This window comes from Calypte anna, chromosome 19 (assembly GCF_003957555.1).
Source record: "Calypte anna isolate BGI_N300 chromosome 19, bCalAnn1_v1.p, whole genome shotgun sequence".
In the NCBI taxonomy this organism is placed as follows: Eukaryota; Metazoa; Chordata; class Aves; order Apodiformes; family Trochilidae; genus Calypte; species Calypte anna.
In genome coordinates, this window is record NC_044264.1 from 3,023,629 (window position 1) to 3,041,079 (window position 17,451).

General features: G+C 59.0%; 1 protein-coding gene across 2 annotated transcripts in view; it reads left to right on the top strand.

Moving 5' to 3' along the window:
- Window positions 1-17,177, top strand: part of HIP1 (huntingtin interacting protein 1) — a 47,509-nt gene extending 30,332 nt beyond the window's left edge. Inside the window, exons 5-31 of one of the 2 annotated variants that reach the window (XM_030462716.1) lie at window positions 59-139; window positions 2,147-2,223; window positions 2,456-2,517; window positions 4,035-4,175; window positions 4,589-4,646; window positions 7,849-7,924; window positions 8,270-8,401; window positions 9,022-9,119; window positions 9,302-9,374; window positions 9,683-9,866; window positions 9,949-10,037; window positions 10,118-10,234; window positions 10,322-10,423; window positions 11,082-11,276; window positions 11,416-11,563; window positions 11,704-11,790; window positions 11,885-11,992; window positions 12,191-12,327; window positions 12,435-12,545; window positions 12,657-12,715; window positions 12,849-12,942; window positions 13,324-13,424; window positions 13,541-13,646; window positions 13,964-14,087; window positions 14,299-14,360; window positions 14,887-14,998; window positions 15,299-15,450. In XM_030462716.1, the coding sequence (XP_030318576.1) occupies window positions 59-139; window positions 2,147-2,223; window positions 2,456-2,517; window positions 4,035-4,175; window positions 4,589-4,646; window positions 7,849-7,924; window positions 8,270-8,401; window positions 9,022-9,119; window positions 9,302-9,374; window positions 9,683-9,866; window positions 9,949-10,037; window positions 10,118-10,234; window positions 10,322-10,423; window positions 11,082-11,276; window positions 11,416-11,563; window positions 11,704-11,790; window positions 11,885-11,992; window positions 12,191-12,327; window positions 12,435-12,545; window positions 12,657-12,715; window positions 12,849-12,942; window positions 13,324-13,424; window positions 13,541-13,646; window positions 13,964-14,087; window positions 14,299-14,360; window positions 14,887-14,998; window positions 15,299-15,309 (2,745 nt within the window). In that variant the 3' untranslated portion in view covers window positions 15,310-15,450. Of the gene's footprint in view, window positions 1-58; window positions 140-2,146; window positions 2,224-2,455; window positions 2,518-4,034; window positions 4,176-4,588; window positions 4,647-7,848; window positions 7,925-8,269; window positions 8,402-9,021; window positions 9,120-9,301; window positions 9,375-9,682; window positions 9,867-9,948; window positions 10,038-10,117; window positions 10,235-10,321; window positions 10,424-11,081; window positions 11,277-11,415; window positions 11,564-11,703; window positions 11,791-11,884; window positions 11,993-12,190; window positions 12,328-12,434; window positions 12,546-12,656; window positions 12,716-12,848; window positions 12,943-13,323; window positions 13,425-13,540; window positions 13,647-13,963; window positions 14,088-14,298; window positions 14,361-14,886; window positions 14,999-15,298 lie in introns of both variants that reach the window. The other variant, XM_030462717.1, reaches the window with a different exon arrangement.
- The last annotated feature ends 274 nt before the right edge of the window (window positions 17,178-17,451 follow it).

Sequence of the window (17,451 nt, forward strand, 5' to 3'; positions counted from 1 at the left end):
GGGAGAAGGGGTTTTTTACAGCTTGCCCCAGGTTGCAGCAGCTTTTTGGTGTCTCCAGGGCCACCTGAGTGAGGGCTATGGACAGCTCTGCAGCATCTACCTCAAACTCCTGAGAACCAAGATGGAGTTTCACACCAAGGTGAGTGTCATCCTGTCCCAATCCTGTCCCCTGTGCTCCATGGGCACAACGAGGGGTGGGTGATGAAGTGCTGGGGCAAAAGCAGTGACAACATTATGATTCAGGAGAGGGGCTGGCAGACCCTTCCCAGTGCTGTCACCCCCAAGGGTCTTTTCCTCCATCTTGGCCATTCCACTGCCTCCATGAAACATGTTCTGGGCTTCCAGGATCTCCCTTAGGCCTGGATAAAAAGTGGCCTAAGGATCAACACTTCAGGGATGGACAGTTTTGTGGTGAATCAGGGCTTCTTGGAGGCACCTGGGCTGGGAGTTGAGAGGCTACAAAAAGTAGTAAGAGCCCCTCGGCTTTGGGGTGCATGTCCCCTCCCAGGTACTATAGCTGGGCAAAGGTGGAAGAGGCCATGGGGTTTTGGAGTCAGGAGGGATTATGTGTGCTGTGCCATATTGTGCCACACCAGAGGAGCAGCTCCTGCCCATCCCCAGTGCTGCCCTGGCAAGATCTGCAAGGGTTAAAGGGTTAAAGCCAGCCCAGGCAGGGCAGAGCCCAGCACCAAGGTGGAGATGCTCTGAGGAGCCCTGCAGCAGAGCCTGACTCCTCTGTATCCCCACAAATGGGGGGAGGGATCTTTGGGATTTGGGCTGGTGGGGTGCATGGAGGGTTATTTGCTGTGGTCAGCAAAGGAGAAACTCAATATATCTGTTGTCTGTAGAAACCTCCCTTTGCTTGGGACCGAAGTCTGGATGTAAGGAACTTACTCCAGTGCTTCCTAAACTATGGTTCTGATATAAGCAGGAAAAGTGGGGTGGTAGCAACTTGGAACTTCAGCTTGGAAATTCAACCAATGGGGAAATAATGATGAACTCAATCTGAGCACCAGTGAGCCTGCACAGCTTCATTCTCTAGCAGAGTTCTGCACAGCCCCAGGATTAAGGTTTCTCTAGGAACACCCAGTCCATAAATCTCACCTTAGATTTATCAAGGAAACGAGGACAAACATCTTGCTCCCCAACACCCTTGGTGTTCCCAGGGCTTCTGCCCTCCAGTGCCTGCCCTGTTGGTGCCACCACTGCACACAGCATTCTGTGGGGTCAGTCCTGGACAGAGTCACCACAGTCTCCCATCTGTCCCACCTGGTTCTGTCCCAGCTTGAAGTCATCAGTGTCAATCACCAAAACCATTTTGTCTCTCCCCCCATCGGGCTCTTGGGGGAACATCCAGGGGACTGGCAGAGGGGATCTTTTCCCCATCATCAGGAGCTTGTTCTCAGCCTCTGGAGCAGCAGTGCTGGGCATGTCCCTTTGGGCTGGCCTTGGGAGATGATGCTCTGGGGCTGCTCCACCCATGCTGTGCTGGCTGCAGTTGATATGAGTGCTGCTCCCTTGCTCCATCACTGGAGCTTGTTAGTGAGGCAGCTACTTTCATGTAGAATAAAATAGAATCTGGTGTTAAAAAAATACTGGGCCTCCTCCTGCTAGGAGCAGGATGGAAAGTCATGGTGAGGTTGGACACAGACCTGTCCACGTGTGGCTTTGGGCATCCTCATCTTCACAGTAACAACTGGTTGTGGTTTGGTCTCCACTGCACGTTCTACCTTTCCAAAGGTGATTCCCAAAGCTGGGCCATACCCATCTCCCAGCTCTGTTTGGAGCTGTGCTGTGACCTTCCCCAAAGGGCCAGTGCAGCATGAAGAGGCTTTGCCCTCCCCAAGCAGCTATTTCCCCTTCCTCTCTCAGTGATGCTGTGCCTGAGCTGGTAGCAGCATCTCCTTCCTCTGCAGGTCTCTGAGCCCAGGGAGAATCAGCTTTTCTGGCTGGGTAAAATGCAGACCCCATGGCTTGGGGGTGCTGAGGTCACCTGGGGCTCAGCAGAGTTTGTCAGCTCCCCCTCCCCGCTGTTCCAAGAGCCATCCCAGTCTCTTGTGCCAAGGCCACCAGCAGGATCAGCAACCCCCGTGCTCCCAGAGCAGATCATCCAAACCCCTTTCCCAACTCCTGTTTCCTGCTGCAGAATCCCCGCTTTCCCGGCAACCTCCAGATGTCCGACCGGCAGCTCGACGAGGCGGGGGAGAACGATGTCAACAACTTGTGAGCTCAGGAGTGGGGTGGGGGTGAGGGAGGAGGAGGGTGGGTTTGGGCAGGGTGGTGCCACAGAACTGCCCCCCCTGAGCATCACGCAGCCAGGCTAGGGACAGGACCCCCCAGGGCTGGTGCATCCACACTGCAGCCCCTGCTCCTCTCTCCGGGGTGGCAGTGGGCAGAGGCTGAAGCACACAGGTGGCTCCAGGGATGATCCCCAACCATCCCCGCTTTCTCCTAGTTTCCAGATGACAGTGGAGATGTTTGACTACCTGGAGTGTGAGCTGAACCTCTTCCAGACAGGTGAGGTCCCCACAGCCCTGGCAGAGGGTGGGCAGGGGGGTCTGTTGGGGCTGGACTGCACTGGGAGCAGGTTCTGGAAAGTATGTTTTCTCAGGGCATTGTGAATCATCTCTTCTCTTTTTTTGGGCACTTTATCCAAATCACTGGTAGCTGACATCCCTGCATGCCTGTGCTGCCTCATGGCACAGCTGTGGCGCTCCCCACATCCTCCATCCCTTTGCTCACCACCACGTCCATCTGTTCCACCACCCAGACACAGGGCTCTCCTCCTCCCAGAATTTTCCTAGGCTGGAATTCTTCTGTCTCACCTGTGGGCTTGTGCCAAGTTTTCATTTTTGTTAGTGGTGGTCGTAAGCTTCCATGGGAGCTGGGGGAAACAGGGGGGCACCCTGCATTCCTCCTGCCCTCCCACAGGCAGGAGGGGGGCAAAGACAAGCTGGTCCCAACCCTCAGGACTGTCACACCCCTCCCTGTGCAGCATCAGGTTCAGGGGAAGCCTTCATCTGCCACGGGTGCCAGGCTGTGGGTGCAGCAGGACAGGGCTGTGTTTCGTTGTAAGGAGCAGCACCCTGGCCTGGTGGCCACACACGGGCACAGCAAGATGGGGACAGTGCTGGGGACTCCTCTGTGCAGTGCAGACCCAGAGCCCAGCAATGCCAGGAGCTCTGGTGTTCTGCCCATCTGAGGGGAGTTGCTGAATGGAGGGCAGAGTGGCTGGAAACTGCCTGGAGGAAATGGACCTGGGGATGTTGGTCCCCAGCAGCTAAATATGAGCCAGCATGTGCCCAGGTGGCCAAGGTGGCCACCATCACCCTGGCTGGTACCAGCCCTGGTGTGGGCAGCAGGAGCAGGGCAGGGATCATCCCCCTGTGCTGGGCACTGCTGAGGCTGCAGCTCCAGTCCTGGGGTCAGTTCTGGGCCCCTCACAACCAGAAGGACATTGAGGGGTTGGAGTGTGTCCAGAGAAGGGAATGGAGCTGGGGAAGGGTCTGGAGCACAAGTCTGCCCAGGAGCAGCTGAGGGCCCTGGGGGTGTTGGAGCAGAGGAGGCTGAGGGGAGACCTTCTGGCTCTCTGCAACCCCCTGAGAGGAGGTTGGAGCCAGGGGGGGTCGGGCTCTGCTCCCAAGGAACAAGGGATGGGACAAGAGGAACTTTTGGCACAACTCAAGTTGTGCCAGGGGAGGTTTAGGTTGGAGCTGGGGAACAATTTCTGCCTGGAAAGGGTTGTCAGGGCCTGGCCCAGGCTGCCCAGGGCAGGGCTGGAGTCCCCATCATCCCTGGAGGGGTTTGAGAGCCCTGGAGATGTGGGGATGAGGGACATGGGGTGGGGGTGGCCTGGGCAGGGATGGGTTGGTGGTTGGACTTGCTCTTTAAAATCTTTCAAATCAAAATGTTTCTCTGATTTGGCTTTTTAACAGCCATATCACACTGAAGGCTCTTGCTCTGGGTGACACTTGTGGCTGTGCCCAGCACATCGTGGCACTGCTGGAGCCTGACCCTCTGCTCCTTCCCTGCAGTGTTCAGTTCCCTGGACATGTCCCGCTCGGTGTCGGTGACGGCCGCAGGGCAGTGCCGCCTGGCCCCCCTCATCCAGGTCATCCTGGACTCCAGCCACCTCTACGACTACACTGTCAAGCTGCTTTTCAAGCTCCACTCCTGTGAGTGTGCCCAGCACCACCACCCCGGGATGGGGAGGACATGGAGGGGAGGGGACGGGACGGGACACTGGGGATCACCAATCTGGGCCATTTGTTCTCCCATCTCCTTCCCAGACATTTTTGGGGTGTTAAGGGAGTTGCCAGGGCAAGCAACAAGGGGGTGCAAGTGCTAGGGGAACAGCCTGTCCCAGGAGCCTGCCCTGCCCCTGGGCCATGGGGCCAGTGACCACCAGGAGCTGGGGCAGTCCAGGGGGTCCTTGATCCCCTCTGGCAGCGGGATGCTGAGCCTGGAGTATTCACAGCCTGGGAGGAGGGTGGGAAAGATCCATCCCCAGGTGGCTGTGCCGATGGGTTGTCCCCTGCTCCGTGCTCCTCCCCAGCCTGGGGACATTTCTGCATGCTGCTTTTTCCAGGTCTGCCAGCGGATACACTGCAAGGCCACCGGGATCGCTTCCTGGAACAGTTCAGAAAGTAAGTGCCCATCCCCAGGATCCCACTGCTGGCCATGCTCCTGGACTGCTCCCAGGGCAGAGTGAGCCCGGGGTGATGCTGGAGGCTCAGCAGCCAAGTGATGGAGACAGAGGGAGGACAGGAGTTCATCTGGCTTGAGGCTCTGAAATCCATCCTGCTGCAGCTTCCCTGGGGCTCCCTCCAGGACAAGCACTGCTTGGCTAATCCACAGCTCTGGAATTACCAGATAATGGCATTATTAATTCTAACAAGATGTTCAGCTGCTGAGGGCACATCCAATGATTGAAAAGCCCCTTAATTGCTGTTTTAAGTGCAATTTGCAGCTTATGTGCTGAGATGAAAGGCTGGGCGTGGGCTGAGAAGCAGTGGGTGTTGCCAGTGGGGACACCCAGGGGACACCCTGGGATGAGTGTTCAGTGAGCAGGGTGCTCAGCACCCTCCATGGCATTTTCTGCTTGCTGTGGGATTGTCAGCTTGGCTGGGAGAGGGATGTGTTGGCAGGAGAATGGGATGAGCAGATGGAGGTGATTGGAGCTGCTGCAGGCCCTGGGGGGTACTGGTCTGCCCTGGCACTAGAGGACAGGGAAAAGGAATTTTCCTCCCAGTCCTGCTGAATTTCAAACAAACCCAGGGGAGCCTATCAAATGGGGCTGCCAAAGGATGAAATCTTCAGGTGCTGCAGAGCAGAGTGGTCCATACAGAGGCCTGGGTGCCAGGACTGGTGCAGTGGAGCAGGGGTGGCTTTTGGATGGGAAAAGTCATCCCTGTGGAGACACAGGGAGACAGGGTAGAGGCTGTGGCACCTGTGTCTGTCCCAGATGGAGATATCAATAAAGGGAGATCAGTACATAAAAGGTACAAGAGGAGAGAGGCAGAACCCAAGTGGTCACCCAGTGACCCAAGACCTTGGCCATGAGGGTGGCTTTGGTGCTGCTGGACCATTGCCAGTTCCCAGGGACTGAGGGGTCTCATGGTGCTGGTTGATAAAAAGGGCTGCAGAGTGGAGGGAGGCAGTGGAGGGGCTATCTCAGCACTTGGCACCCCAGGGAGTGAGGAATGGGATAGAGTCTTCACACAACAGAGCCTGGGATGGGGTGAGTGTTGGGTCCATGGGAAGTCCTGAGCTGCTGCAAGGTGACACAGTGGGAGTGAACACTTTCATTTCCTGAAGTTCTGATAAAAATGGAACTACCATGAGAACTGCAGATGACACGGGCTAAGTGGTGCAGTGGATGCACTGGAAGGAAGGGATGGCATCCAGAGGGACCTGGACAGGCTGGAGCTTGTCCCCCACTGGTCTCAAGGATCCACTGGTCCTTGACAAGTTCTTAAAATTCAGCCAGACCAAGTACAACGTCCTGCACCAGGGTCAGCATGGACTGGGGGATGGAGGGATGGATGGAGAGCACCCTGTGGAGAAGGCCTGGGGGACACTGGTGGGTGACAAATGGGACATCAGGTGTCACTGTGGGCTGGCAGCCCAGAAAGCCAAGTGTCTCCTGGGCAGCCGCCCCAGCAGCATTGCCAGCAGGCCAAGGGAGGGGATGCTCCCCCTCTGCTCCACTCTCCTCACCCCCCCTGGGGCACTGCCCCCAGCTCAGGGGTCCCCAGCACACACAGGGACCTGGTAGAGAGGTGCAGAGGAGGCACCAAAATGGTTTCAAGACTGGAACACCGCTGCTCTGGAGAAAGGCTGAGAGAGTTGGGGTTGTGCAGCCTGGAGGAGAGAAGGCTCCTGGGACACCTTCCTGTGGCTGCTCAGTTCTTACAGAGGGAGAGAGACTTTTGAGCAGTGCCTGCAGTGACAGGGCAAGGGACAATGGTTTAAACTGAATGAAGGTTGGATTAGGCTGGAGATAAGAAGAAATGTTTTACGGTGGGGGTGGTGGATTCAGGGCATGCTCTAGTGGCCGAGATTGTACAGGTTTTGGGTTTATTTTTTTGCTTGTTGCATGTGTATGGTTGGACTCAATGGTCTCAGATGTCCTATCCAACCACAACTATTTACTGATTCTGGGAAACCCTGTCCCAGGTTTCCCAGAGAAGCTGTGGCTGCCCCATCCCTGGCAGTGTTGAAGGTTGGATGGGGGTTGGAGCACCCTGGGCTGGGGGAGGTGTCCCTGACCATGGAAGGGATTGGGACTGGATGAGCTTTAAGGTCCCTTCCAACCCAAATCACTCTGTGAGGCCACGGTTGGGTTGGGTTTTGTAGCAGCCCCCCCCCCAATGATGGGGCTGGAACCAGTCACCTAGGATGAAAAAAGAGCAGGCAGTGCAGTGCTGTGGTCTCTGGTGCATGATTATTTGGGGTAGCTGAAATGAGAACCCACTGGGAGGATGTTAGGGCACCAAGGGACAGCTCAGTTCAAGATCACAAACTGTAAAGCAGTGCCTGTGGGTAAAACACCAGGCATAGATGTCAGCAGACAGCAGGGCTGTGTGTGGGCTCTGACCACCCAGGGCAGAGAGCTGGGGGTAGGTATTGCCAGTGCTGAGATACCCACAAGGGTGCCAGGGTGGTTGGGAGGAGGGGAGCAAGGACAGGCACAGCTGGGCAGTGCCACTGCTCCCAAACTCTGGAAATCCTGGAGAGAGGCAGCCCTGCTCCTCCCAGAAGTAAGGGTGGTGATGCAGACGTGGCCTCTGGGTAAGCCCCGAGCCCACTGATGTCTGGGGCTGCAGTGGGAGCAATGTTGATGTTTCTTCAATGTCCCTTTCAGCTTTGGCCATGGTGAGATCAGCACAGAGGGGGTTGTACCTCCGTGCCACCCAGTGCAGCTTTTCTGCTGTGTTTAAAGGTTTCATAGGCTCACTGAGTGGTTTGGGTTGGAAAGGACCTTGGAAGGTCAGCTAGTCCAACAGGGCAGAGACACCTCCCACTAGAGTGAGAGTGGGAGTGGGACCTACTCCTACTAGAGTAGGTCACTCAAGTTTCAGGTCCTTCTCTCTGCTCATCAGGTCCTGGGTTTATGGGAGAAAGGCTGCAGCAGTCAGACTTTGCTGGAGGTGGAAGGCTTGTGATGGGGTTTTCCCAGAACCATCCTGGGTTTGGTGACAACACACACAACAGTCCTCTCTGACACAGGGTGGTGGCCTAGTCACACCCTCGTGAAGCCAGGCAAGGGGTTGAAGCTCCCCACATGTGGGGTGGGGTGTCTGGGTTGGCCAAGAGCCATCCCTGAGTGTTCCCTGCTCCTTGCAGGCTCAAGGATCTCTTCTACCGCTCCAGCAACCTCCAGTACTTCAAGCGCCTGATTCAGATCCCGCAGCTGCCAGAGGTGAGACCCTCTGATCCCCAGACCCCATGGCCAGGAACAGCAACATGGCCAGTGGCACTGAGAGTGCCCAAAAATTATTGCCTTCCACCATGACCTGCTTCCCAGGGCTGATGGCAATGTGAGGCTCATCTTTGCCTCCTTCCCTGGGCAGGATCCTGTGGAATGGGTCTGGGGTCTCCTCTCACTGACCCTCAGACCTTGATGGGCTCCATCCCTGGGGGTCCTGGCTCCATTCCCAAGGGTCTGGTCACAACCAGCTCAGTGTGGGGGCAGGATTTGGACCAAGCATACCCCAAGCAGTGCTTGTCCTCCCCCTGCCCCAGCCATGCTCCTCTCCCTCCCCAGAACCCTCCCAATTTCCTGCGTGCCTCGGCGCTGTCAGAGCACATCAGCCCCGTGGTGGTCATCCCTGCTGAGGCATCCTCCCCTGACAGTGAGCCCATCATGGACCTGGTGGAGATGGACACAGCCTCACAGGTGAGCTTCCACAGCCCTGCCCCTGCCCCTCGGGTTGTGGAGGGGATAGCAGGTGCCCTTTGGCTCCAAAACCTTTTTTTTTCTCTAAAATGGTGCCATGCTGGGTGCTGAAACAGTGGGGACAGCATTCTCTACTGGGGAGCACCACTGCAGGGGGCTCTGTGAGTGCTGGGTGTCCTGTGTTGGTGCTGCTAGGTCTGAGCCAGGCAAATTCATCTCCCCATGCTTCTCCTGGTGGTTTGGTGCCCTCCAGTGATGATGTTTGGCTTTTCAGCATCACCCCTCCACTCTGCCTGCTTGCCTTGTCTTCACACCCTGCTCCACCAAGGGTTGTCCCCAGGTGCTGAGGCAGAGGGAGGGGAAGGAGCATGACATTGCTTGAGGGATCTTCTCTCCCCTGAGAGTTAGGTGGGGACAGCCCAGAGATGCTCCATGTTCAAGATGTTCAATCCATTCAGTGCTCTGGGAGCAGTGGGTGGGATCCAGCCCCAGTATCCAGGCAGCAGGAGCAGGCAGTAGGAGTGTCAGCTCTGGCTTGGCTGGGACAGAGAGGGGACATGGACATGAGGGCTTCTGGGCTGTGGTGGGCTCACTCCAGGTCTGTGCTGCTCTCCCTGCAGAGCCTCTTTGACAATAAGTTCGATGACATCTTCGGCAGCTCCTTTAGCACCGATCCCTTCAACTTCAACAGCCAGAATGGGATGAAGAAGGATGACAAGTGAGCAGTTCCAGGGATGCTGCAGAGGCAGCTGAGATCAGACCTGGAGCCCTCTCCTGGCATGGCACTGCCAACTTGCTGTGTCACAGCAGCCATGGAGGCTCGGGGGCTGCCTCCCCTTCAGGATGTGTCTCCATGGCACCAGTGGCACTGAGAATGTTCCTGGTGTCTCTCCTTCCCAGGGACAGGTTAATCGAGCAGCTTTACGGGGAGATCACAGCCCTGAAGGAGGAGATGGAGAACTTCAAGGCTGAGGTGGGTGACCCCCATTGGGTGCAGCAAGCACCTCCGTGGCATTCCAGGTGCAGAATGAGTCCTTGGTGGCTCACATTGGGAGTGACAGTGTGCCTGCTTGTGTGGGGGGCCCCCAGGTGTGCCAGGGTGGGGGACACATCCTAGCTGTGCGGGCCAGACCCAACCCCACTGCCCGGCACCCTCAGTGGTTCTCCCTGCTGCACGTGGGGCTCTGCAGGATGCAACCCACAGGGTGATGCCTGGACGGTACCGAGTGGTGCCAGCAGCTGTCAGACAGCACCAGGAGCTGCTGCCTGCTATCCCTGCAGAGTGGCCGGGCCACCGTGCAGCTGCGGGGCCGCAGCAGTGAGCTGGAGGCTGAGCTGGCTGAGCAGCAGCACCTGAAGCAGCAGGCACAGGATGAGAGCGAGTTCCTGCGGGCTGAGCTGGAGGAGCTGAAGAAGCAGCGAGAGGACACTGAGAAGGCACAGAGGAGCCTGACAGAGATCGAGAGTGAGCAGGGGAGAGCTGGCACCTGCCTCAGGGTGGTGCTGAGCCCTGGGCTGGGGGTCACTTTGGTGTCTGTGCGTGGCAGGGCGGGCGCAGGCCAACGAGCAGCGGTACAGCAAGCTGAAGGAGAAGTACAGCGAGCTGGTGCAGAACCATGCTGACCTGCTGCGGAAGGTGGGCTCCCAGAAACACCCGCCCAGCATCCTGACACCCTGACAGCAGGGACTGCTCAGCTCCTTCTCTGCTGTCAACAGAATGCAGAGGTGACCAAGCAGGTGACAGTGGCCAGGCAGGCCCAAGGGGACGTGGAGCGGGAGAAGAAGGAGCTGGAGGATTCCTTCCAGCGAGTGACTGAGCAGGCACAGAGGAAGGTGAGTCGGGATGTGGGACATGGCAGGAGCGGGTGCTGGGCTTCCCTGTGAGGCTCTGGGGCCAGCAACCTCTCGTCTTGCCTGCAGTCCCAGGAGCAGGCAGAGGTGCTGGACACACTGAAGCGGGAGCTGGCAGCCAGCAGACAGGAGCTGCAGGTCCTCCAGGGCACGCTGGAGTCCAGCACTCAGGTGAGAGCCTGTGGGTGGCCCCATCAACCCCACCATCAGCCTGGGTCCCGGGGGGGTTCTCCTGCCTTTGCAGGCCTTTAGTGAGCTGATACCTGTCCAGGAGTCATGACCCACCCCTGGCAGGAGAGAGATAGCCTGAGAAATAACTCCTTGTCTTCTTCTTCCCCACATCTAAAGGGATTTAATGATTGCACTGTGGGGTTCAAGGCTTCTGGGTGCAAGAATGAGGAGTAGGGTTCATCAGAGAATCTTGCAGGAGCAAGGTCCTGGCAGAGCGGCTCTGCCAGCTGTAGAACCTGTGTAGGCAGTGTGCCATCACAGTGCCATACTTTGCATGGGACTGCTGCCCTGCCAGGGGGTATTTCGTGCCTCTAAGGCCATGGAGGACAGCCAGCACCCTTCATCCACTCCTCCATTGGGGTGCTGACTGTCATGGTAAAAGTGAATTTCCACTGATAAAAGCAAAAGTCTTCCCAAGGAGCCTTGGCCAGTCCCGGGTGAGGCCATCAGTGCTGCAGGGGTGCAGCTGGGTGATACAGTGCTGCAACACACCCATCAGGGACAGTCAGGCTGGCCACAGCCTGGACCATGAACACATCCCCCAACCTGGAGGGTTTGCCCTCAGCACAGCCCCAACTGCTGTTTCATGGCCACCCAGGCAGGAGCAAAGCAGAGCACCCAGATTGCCAGCCTGGAGCAGGAGAGAGAGAAGCTGAGGCAGGCAGCGGAGCGGCACGGGGAGGAGATGGCAGCTCTGCGGGCTGAGCTGCAGCAGCTGCGGGATACGCTCAGCCAGGAGCAGGAGAGCAGCAGGAGGGAGCTGGAGACATTGCAGACCCAGCTGAGAGACAAGGTACCCCGGGGTACTGCTGGCACAGGACACCCAGCATCCCCCCGAGCTGCGGGGGTTCAGCTGGGCTGGGAGCAGCCATGGTTTTGGGGTGTGATTCCCATCGGCTCAGTGGGGCTGTGACACCTCTCTGGCACTGCAGGAGAGCAGGGAGCAGGAGCTGGAGCAGCGCCAGGCCACGGAGCAGTTTGCCCTGCTGCAGGGCACGGCACGGGAGGCCCAGCGCATGGTGCAGGACGCCCTCACTCACATGGAGGATCCCGCTCACATCGGCTGCACCGGCTCGGCCGGTGGGTTCCTCGGGATTTGCCAAACCTGGCATTACCCCAAACCCGGCCCCACTGTGCGCTGGGCTGTGCTGGCAGTGCAGAGCAGCCGTGCCACATGCAGCCATGCTCATGTTTGGGCCCTGCCTGCTGTCTGCTCACAGATTGTCTCCTGTCCCGGACGCTGGCGGCTTCAGAGTGCTTGGAGCGGCTGCGGGATGCACACAGCAAATACCTTTCCAATGGTGCAGGTGAGAGCCAGCGGCCCTGGGCAGGGCCAAGGGGCAGCTCGGGTGCTGGTGGGCAGCAGCGTGGGGCTGAGGTGTGTGCATGTTCTGCCCGCAGCCGTGGGCTCCCTGCTGCCCTGCCTGGCCCTCTTTGCCCACCTGGTCAGTGACACACTCCTGCAGGGCAGCGCAACCTCCCACATGGCCCCCATGGAGCCCGCTGACCGTGAGTGCTGCCAGAGGAGGGGGAGGGGCAGGGGCTGGGGTGGGCTGAGGCAACAGCAGGCAGGGGTGGGGGTGGGCAGGGTACTGGGGCAAGTAGGATGCTGAGGTGGGCAAGATTCTGGAGTGGGTAGTGGGCAGGATTATGGGGGGGCAGAGGCTGGGGATCTCTGTCCCTCAGCCTGTCATGGTGTGCGTACAGGTCTGCTGGAGATGTGCAGGCAGTGTGGCAGCGAAGCTGTGAGCTACCTCAGTGCCCTGCAGGACCCGGGTACAGTGAAAGTTGCTGACTGCAGCCTGGTGACTGCCTGCCTGGGCCGGATCAGCGCTATCGGGGAGGTGGGTGACCTGGGAGGGCTTGGCAGGACAGGGTCAGGCTGTGGCACGCACTGCCAGAGGGGCTGTGACATCGCTGGATGGTCCCTTTCATCCTGTCCTGTCCCCAGGAGCTGCGGCCCAGAGGGCTGGATGTCAAGCAGGAGGAGCTGGGTGACCTGGTGGACAAGGAGATGGCAGCCACAGCGGCAGCCATCGAAACAGCGTCTGCCCGCATCGAGGTGAGGGTCACCACTTGCCATGAGGCACCCGTGGGCACCTGGGCCTGCCAGGACCACTGGCACAAGGCTGGGATGGTGCACAGAGCTCAGCCTGGCCTCTTCCTCCTCCAGGAGATGCTGAGCAAGGCACGGGCTGGTGACACCGGGGTCAAACTGGAAGTGAATGAGAGGTGAGCAGTGGCCAGAGCACTGGAGAGAGCCAGGCAGGCAGGATGGGACCTGGAGCTGCAGGCAGAGCTGCTGCCCCACAGCTCTGGGGTCCCTCTGCCCCACAGGTGGGTCTCAGTGGAGTTTGTCCCACAGGATCCTGGGCTCTTGCACTGGTCTCATGCAGGCCATCCACGTCCTGGTCCTGGCCTCCAAGGACCTTCAGAGGGAGATTGTGGAGAGTGGACGGGTGAGCTGGGGTCAGGGGCAGAGGCAGGGGTGTGTGAGTGAGGCAGGGGTGCAGGCAGGGATGTGTGAGGCAGACGGCCAGCCAGAGTTCACCGTGCACTCCCTGGGGACATGTTGCTCTGAGCCTTGGCCCCACACTGGCTGCCAGGAGCTCCTGTCCCAGCCCCAGGGTTTCCTTTTGGCTGCAGTCCCCAGGGTGTCACAGAGGTCCCTGACCTCCCTCTTCACATAAGGGACACTGTTACCCCCTGGGTTCAGTGTCCCCCCCAGCTCCTGTGCACATCCTAAATGAAAGCTTGACCTACTCCATTCCCCCAAGTATGGGAGTTTGGATTTGCCAGCCCCTGTCCCCAAGGTGTGACTGTGCCTTTCCTGATGGCAGGGTGCCGCATCCCCCAAGGAATTCTACGCCAAGAATTCCCGCTGGACCGAGGGTCTCATCTCTGCCTCCAAGGCCGTGGGCTGGGGTGCCACTGTCATGGTGTAAGTGCCACCATCACCAGGGGAGGGGAGAGGATGGCAGGGTCCTGCTGTCGCCACGATGAGGGGACAGGGGGTGGCAGGAGGGTGCTCCAGACCCTCTGCACCCTTCCCCCTAGTGACGCTGCTGACCTGGTGGTGCAAGGCAAGGGGACGTTTGAAGAGCTGATGGTCTGTTCCCGGGAGATCGCTGCCAGCACTGCTCAGCTGGTGGCAGCCTCCAAGGTAGGTGCCCGGGTCACCCCCTGCTGCCTGCAGCACCCCCACAGCACTGCCTGCAGCACCCTCACATTGCTGCCTCCAGCACCCACACACCGTTGCCTGCAACACCCCCACACCTCTGCCTGCAACACCCCCACACCTCTGCCTGCAGCACCCCCACACCACTGCCTGCACTCAGCTCTGGGAGGTGATCCATCAAGGCAGCTCCCCTGGCCATGGTTTTGGGGGGACCCTGGGGATACCATGTGGTCACTGTGAACATTGGGCTGGTCATCTTCTTGCTTGGGGAGCATACACACCTCCCCTCACTGCTCTGGCAGGTGAAAGCAGACAAAGACAGCGCCAACCTTTACAAGCTCCAGCAAGCCTCCCGAGGTGTCAACCAGGCCACAGCTGGTGTGGTGGCCTCCACCAAGGCTGCCAAGTCACAGGTGGAGGACAAAGGTAAGTGTAGGGCTGCAGGAGTGCAGACCTGCCCTGAAACTTCTGGGTTTTGCCCTGGCCATCTTCAGTTGTCTGTGTCCCAGTGGTCTCTGCCTGCAGCTTTTCCTGCCACCTGCATGTTCTGTGGTGGCAGACCCAGAATGGAAGCTGCTGGGGGGTCTAAGGTAGGTAGTGGAGCTCCAGGAGTGACTGGATGTGTCTTTCTCCACAGACAACATGGACTTCTCCAGCATGACACTCACCCAGATCAAGCGTCAGGAGATGGACTCACAGGTAGGTTTCCCCACGTTTTGGGAAGCACCCACTGGTTGCTTGGGCTAACAAGAGGTTGCTCAGGCTGGGGGGGAGGTGGGTGAGAGCACCCTGCCCACTGCCTGACATCAAGCAACACCGGCTCTTGGGGAAAGCCCAAGGTGTGAAGGCAACTTGCCCAGTAGCTGAGTGTAGTTGGTCCTCGAGCCTTCCCCCAGCACTGTGCCCACCATGGTGCAAGTCCCATCACCTCCCCTTGTCCCTCTGTGCTTGCTGGGCTGCCCCACAGCACCCACTGCAACCCAGCAGGGAGAATCCCCAGGGAATTCCCTGTACCTAGGTGCACACACAGGTCTCTCTTGCTTTCACTTGCCTGCACAGGCTCCGTGCCCTTCCCAGGAACAGTTGCCATCAGAGCACTCACAGTGCACTCACAGAGCCCCTTCAGTGGTCTTTTGGGCTCAATACTGGGGGTGCCCAGCCCCACATGAGTCCCAGGTGCTGTGCCAGGGTGCAGGGTGGCCATGGTGTTCATGGTGTCATTCAGGTGCGGGTGCTGGAGCTGGAAAACCATCTGCAGAAGGAGAGGCAGAAGCTGGGGGAGCTGCGCAAGAAGCACTACGAGCTGGCAGGAGTGGCAGAGGGCTGGGAGGAGGATGGTGAGTGGATCCCAGTGCTGCTCCCACCGGGAGGAAGTGGGGCAGGTTTGGGGGGAAGCCCTGCCTGCACCCCAGGCAGCAAGCTGGCATGGGTTTTGCTCCTGCATCCACAAGCAGAGCCTGGGGGACGTGTGGACAAAGCCCTGATCTGGGCAAAAGCCTGCTGGCTCCACATTGCCCTGAGCAGGGTGCTGGGCTCCTAGGGGTTAAAAATCCCAGGGGGGAGAGGGGGTGATCCCCCAGGGAGATGCTGTGGGGCACCATGTTGCTGCACACTCCCTCACTCTTTCCTTGCTCCAGATGCAGAGTAACGCAGGCAGAGAAGCGGCCCACAGGGAACACCCTGCAGTGGGCTGGGGCCCAACTCTGTGCAGCCTTTTGGGAAGATCCACAAGAAACTGGTGCAAAAGCCACCCCCCTCCCCCCCCCAAGCACATGTCCTCCATGTCCCCCCTGCCACAAGCCACCTCCAGCGCCAGAGCACCCAGAGCTGCCCGGCCAGACCCCAGGGCTGGAGTGAGACATCGCCAGCTGCAAACCACACCTGTATTTATTAGAGCTGCTTGGGGTTGGGGGGGGCTCCAGGGGGGTCTTTAACCCTTTAGTTTTGTTTTTGCACAGATTTTCGGAGCTCTTTGAGCCCAGCTCTGGCTGAGTGAGAGCGGTGTGGGCCTTTTTTGCCTCTTGCTGCTTCTCCAGCCTTAACTTGGCACGAGCATCTGCCCCTGCAAAGGAGCCTGTCAAGGGCCCTAGGGGTGCTGCTGGGTCGTGAGCCAGCTTTTGGGGTGCTGCTGGGCTTGGTGCTAGGTGTGATCCCCTGTTCAGCAGGGGTACCGAGTGCCTTTGTCTGCTGCAGGGTGGGGAGGAGGCTTCCCATGGGACAACCTGGCCAGTGAGATCCTGGTGTCAGCAGCAGCAAGGAGGGAGTGGGGTGGGCAGTAGGAGGGATGCTGCCATGACTGCCCCCATGCCAGGTCCCCACAATGTCCCCTCTGCCCTGGAGCTGGGCTGCCCTGTCCCAACAGATCACTGTGTTCATGCCAGCAATAAACCCTCCACAAGGTGCTGGGTGCAGGTCGGGGCAACCCTGGTGCCACCGCACAAGCCACCAGCTCCTGGGGACAGGGTCTGGCTCTAGGGCAGCAGCACAGAGGGTTTGAGGGGGAGCCAGGGTGAGCAAGTTCCCTGTGCCCACTCACTCTGAGCTGGTGCCATCCTGGTGTCCTGACCACCCTCTTTGGTGCACAGGGGACTGGTGCCAGCATTGCCATGAGGCTGGCACTGGCCGAGGAACCTTTGTGCCTTGAGCAGGGGGCTCAGAGGGCAGGGGGTGCCTGCCAGCTCCAGACCCCCCAGCTCATCTTGCAGCCGCCGCCGTGGTCCTGCCAGTGTCTGTGTGGGGCCAGGGTGTCCTTCCCAGAACCTGCCTTCACACAGCCACTGCTTCTGAGGGGGGACAGCCAGACCACCCCCCTTGGAGTGCCAGGGGCCAGGATTTGGTTTTTTCTCCCTTGAGGAAGCAGTGGCATGGCCCAGAGTGGCTGGGCTGTCACCACATGCTTTCCAGTGACACAGGGCAGCCCTTGGGGCCGCTCTGAGCAGTGGGACCCACCTGCATCCCTCTGCCCCACCGGGCCTTCACCGTGGCCTCAGGCCTGCCAAGAGTGCAATGTCACCATGCAGGGACCACCAGAGTGTCACTGCAGCCGCCAGCACACCCATCCTGCCGGGAACCCCTCTGGCTGTACCCTGACCCATGCGGACTCCCTCTGGATGCAATGCCAACCATCCTGTTCCTGCAGGATTTGGGGAGCCCCACAGCTCTCCCTGCTCTTCTAGGGGGGGGTCTTGCCAGCATGGGGGTGCCCCCAACTACCTCAGGCCTCCAGGCAGGGTCGGGGCTGGGGGGCAGTGGGGGGGTTATGAGGACAGTGGCACTGCTCTCGGCCAAAACCGTTTCTCCTCCTTTTTGTATTGCTGGCGGGGGGACTGTCCCCTGTGTGTTCCCCAGTGCTGGCAGCTGGTGAGGGGGATGGCAGGGGACACAACCCACTGCAGGGTGGGTTGAATTTTTTTCTTTTTTTTCTTTTCTTTTTTTTTTTTTTTTTTCATTGTATAATAATAATTCCTATGTCATGTGTTTTGGATTTTTCAATAAAGCCTTCAGGCCAGCCCTGCCCTGCTCAGGAGGTGTCACTGGAGAGGTCCCAGGGCTCTGCCCTCAGGGGTAGGATCAGTATGCCTCAAAAAAATAACTGGAGGAAATGCTGTTGAGGTGACATGGATTGTATTTTGGTAGTGATGCCCCCCTCTTAATTCTGCCCCCAGGGCCACTCTGTTGTTCCATGGGAGGGGACATGGGCTTGGTCCCTGCTCAGCCCCGTGGAGCCGGGCTGGCTTTGGCCTCCCCACTGACCCAGTCCCTTTCCGAGGGGGTGATGCTGCAGGGGGGG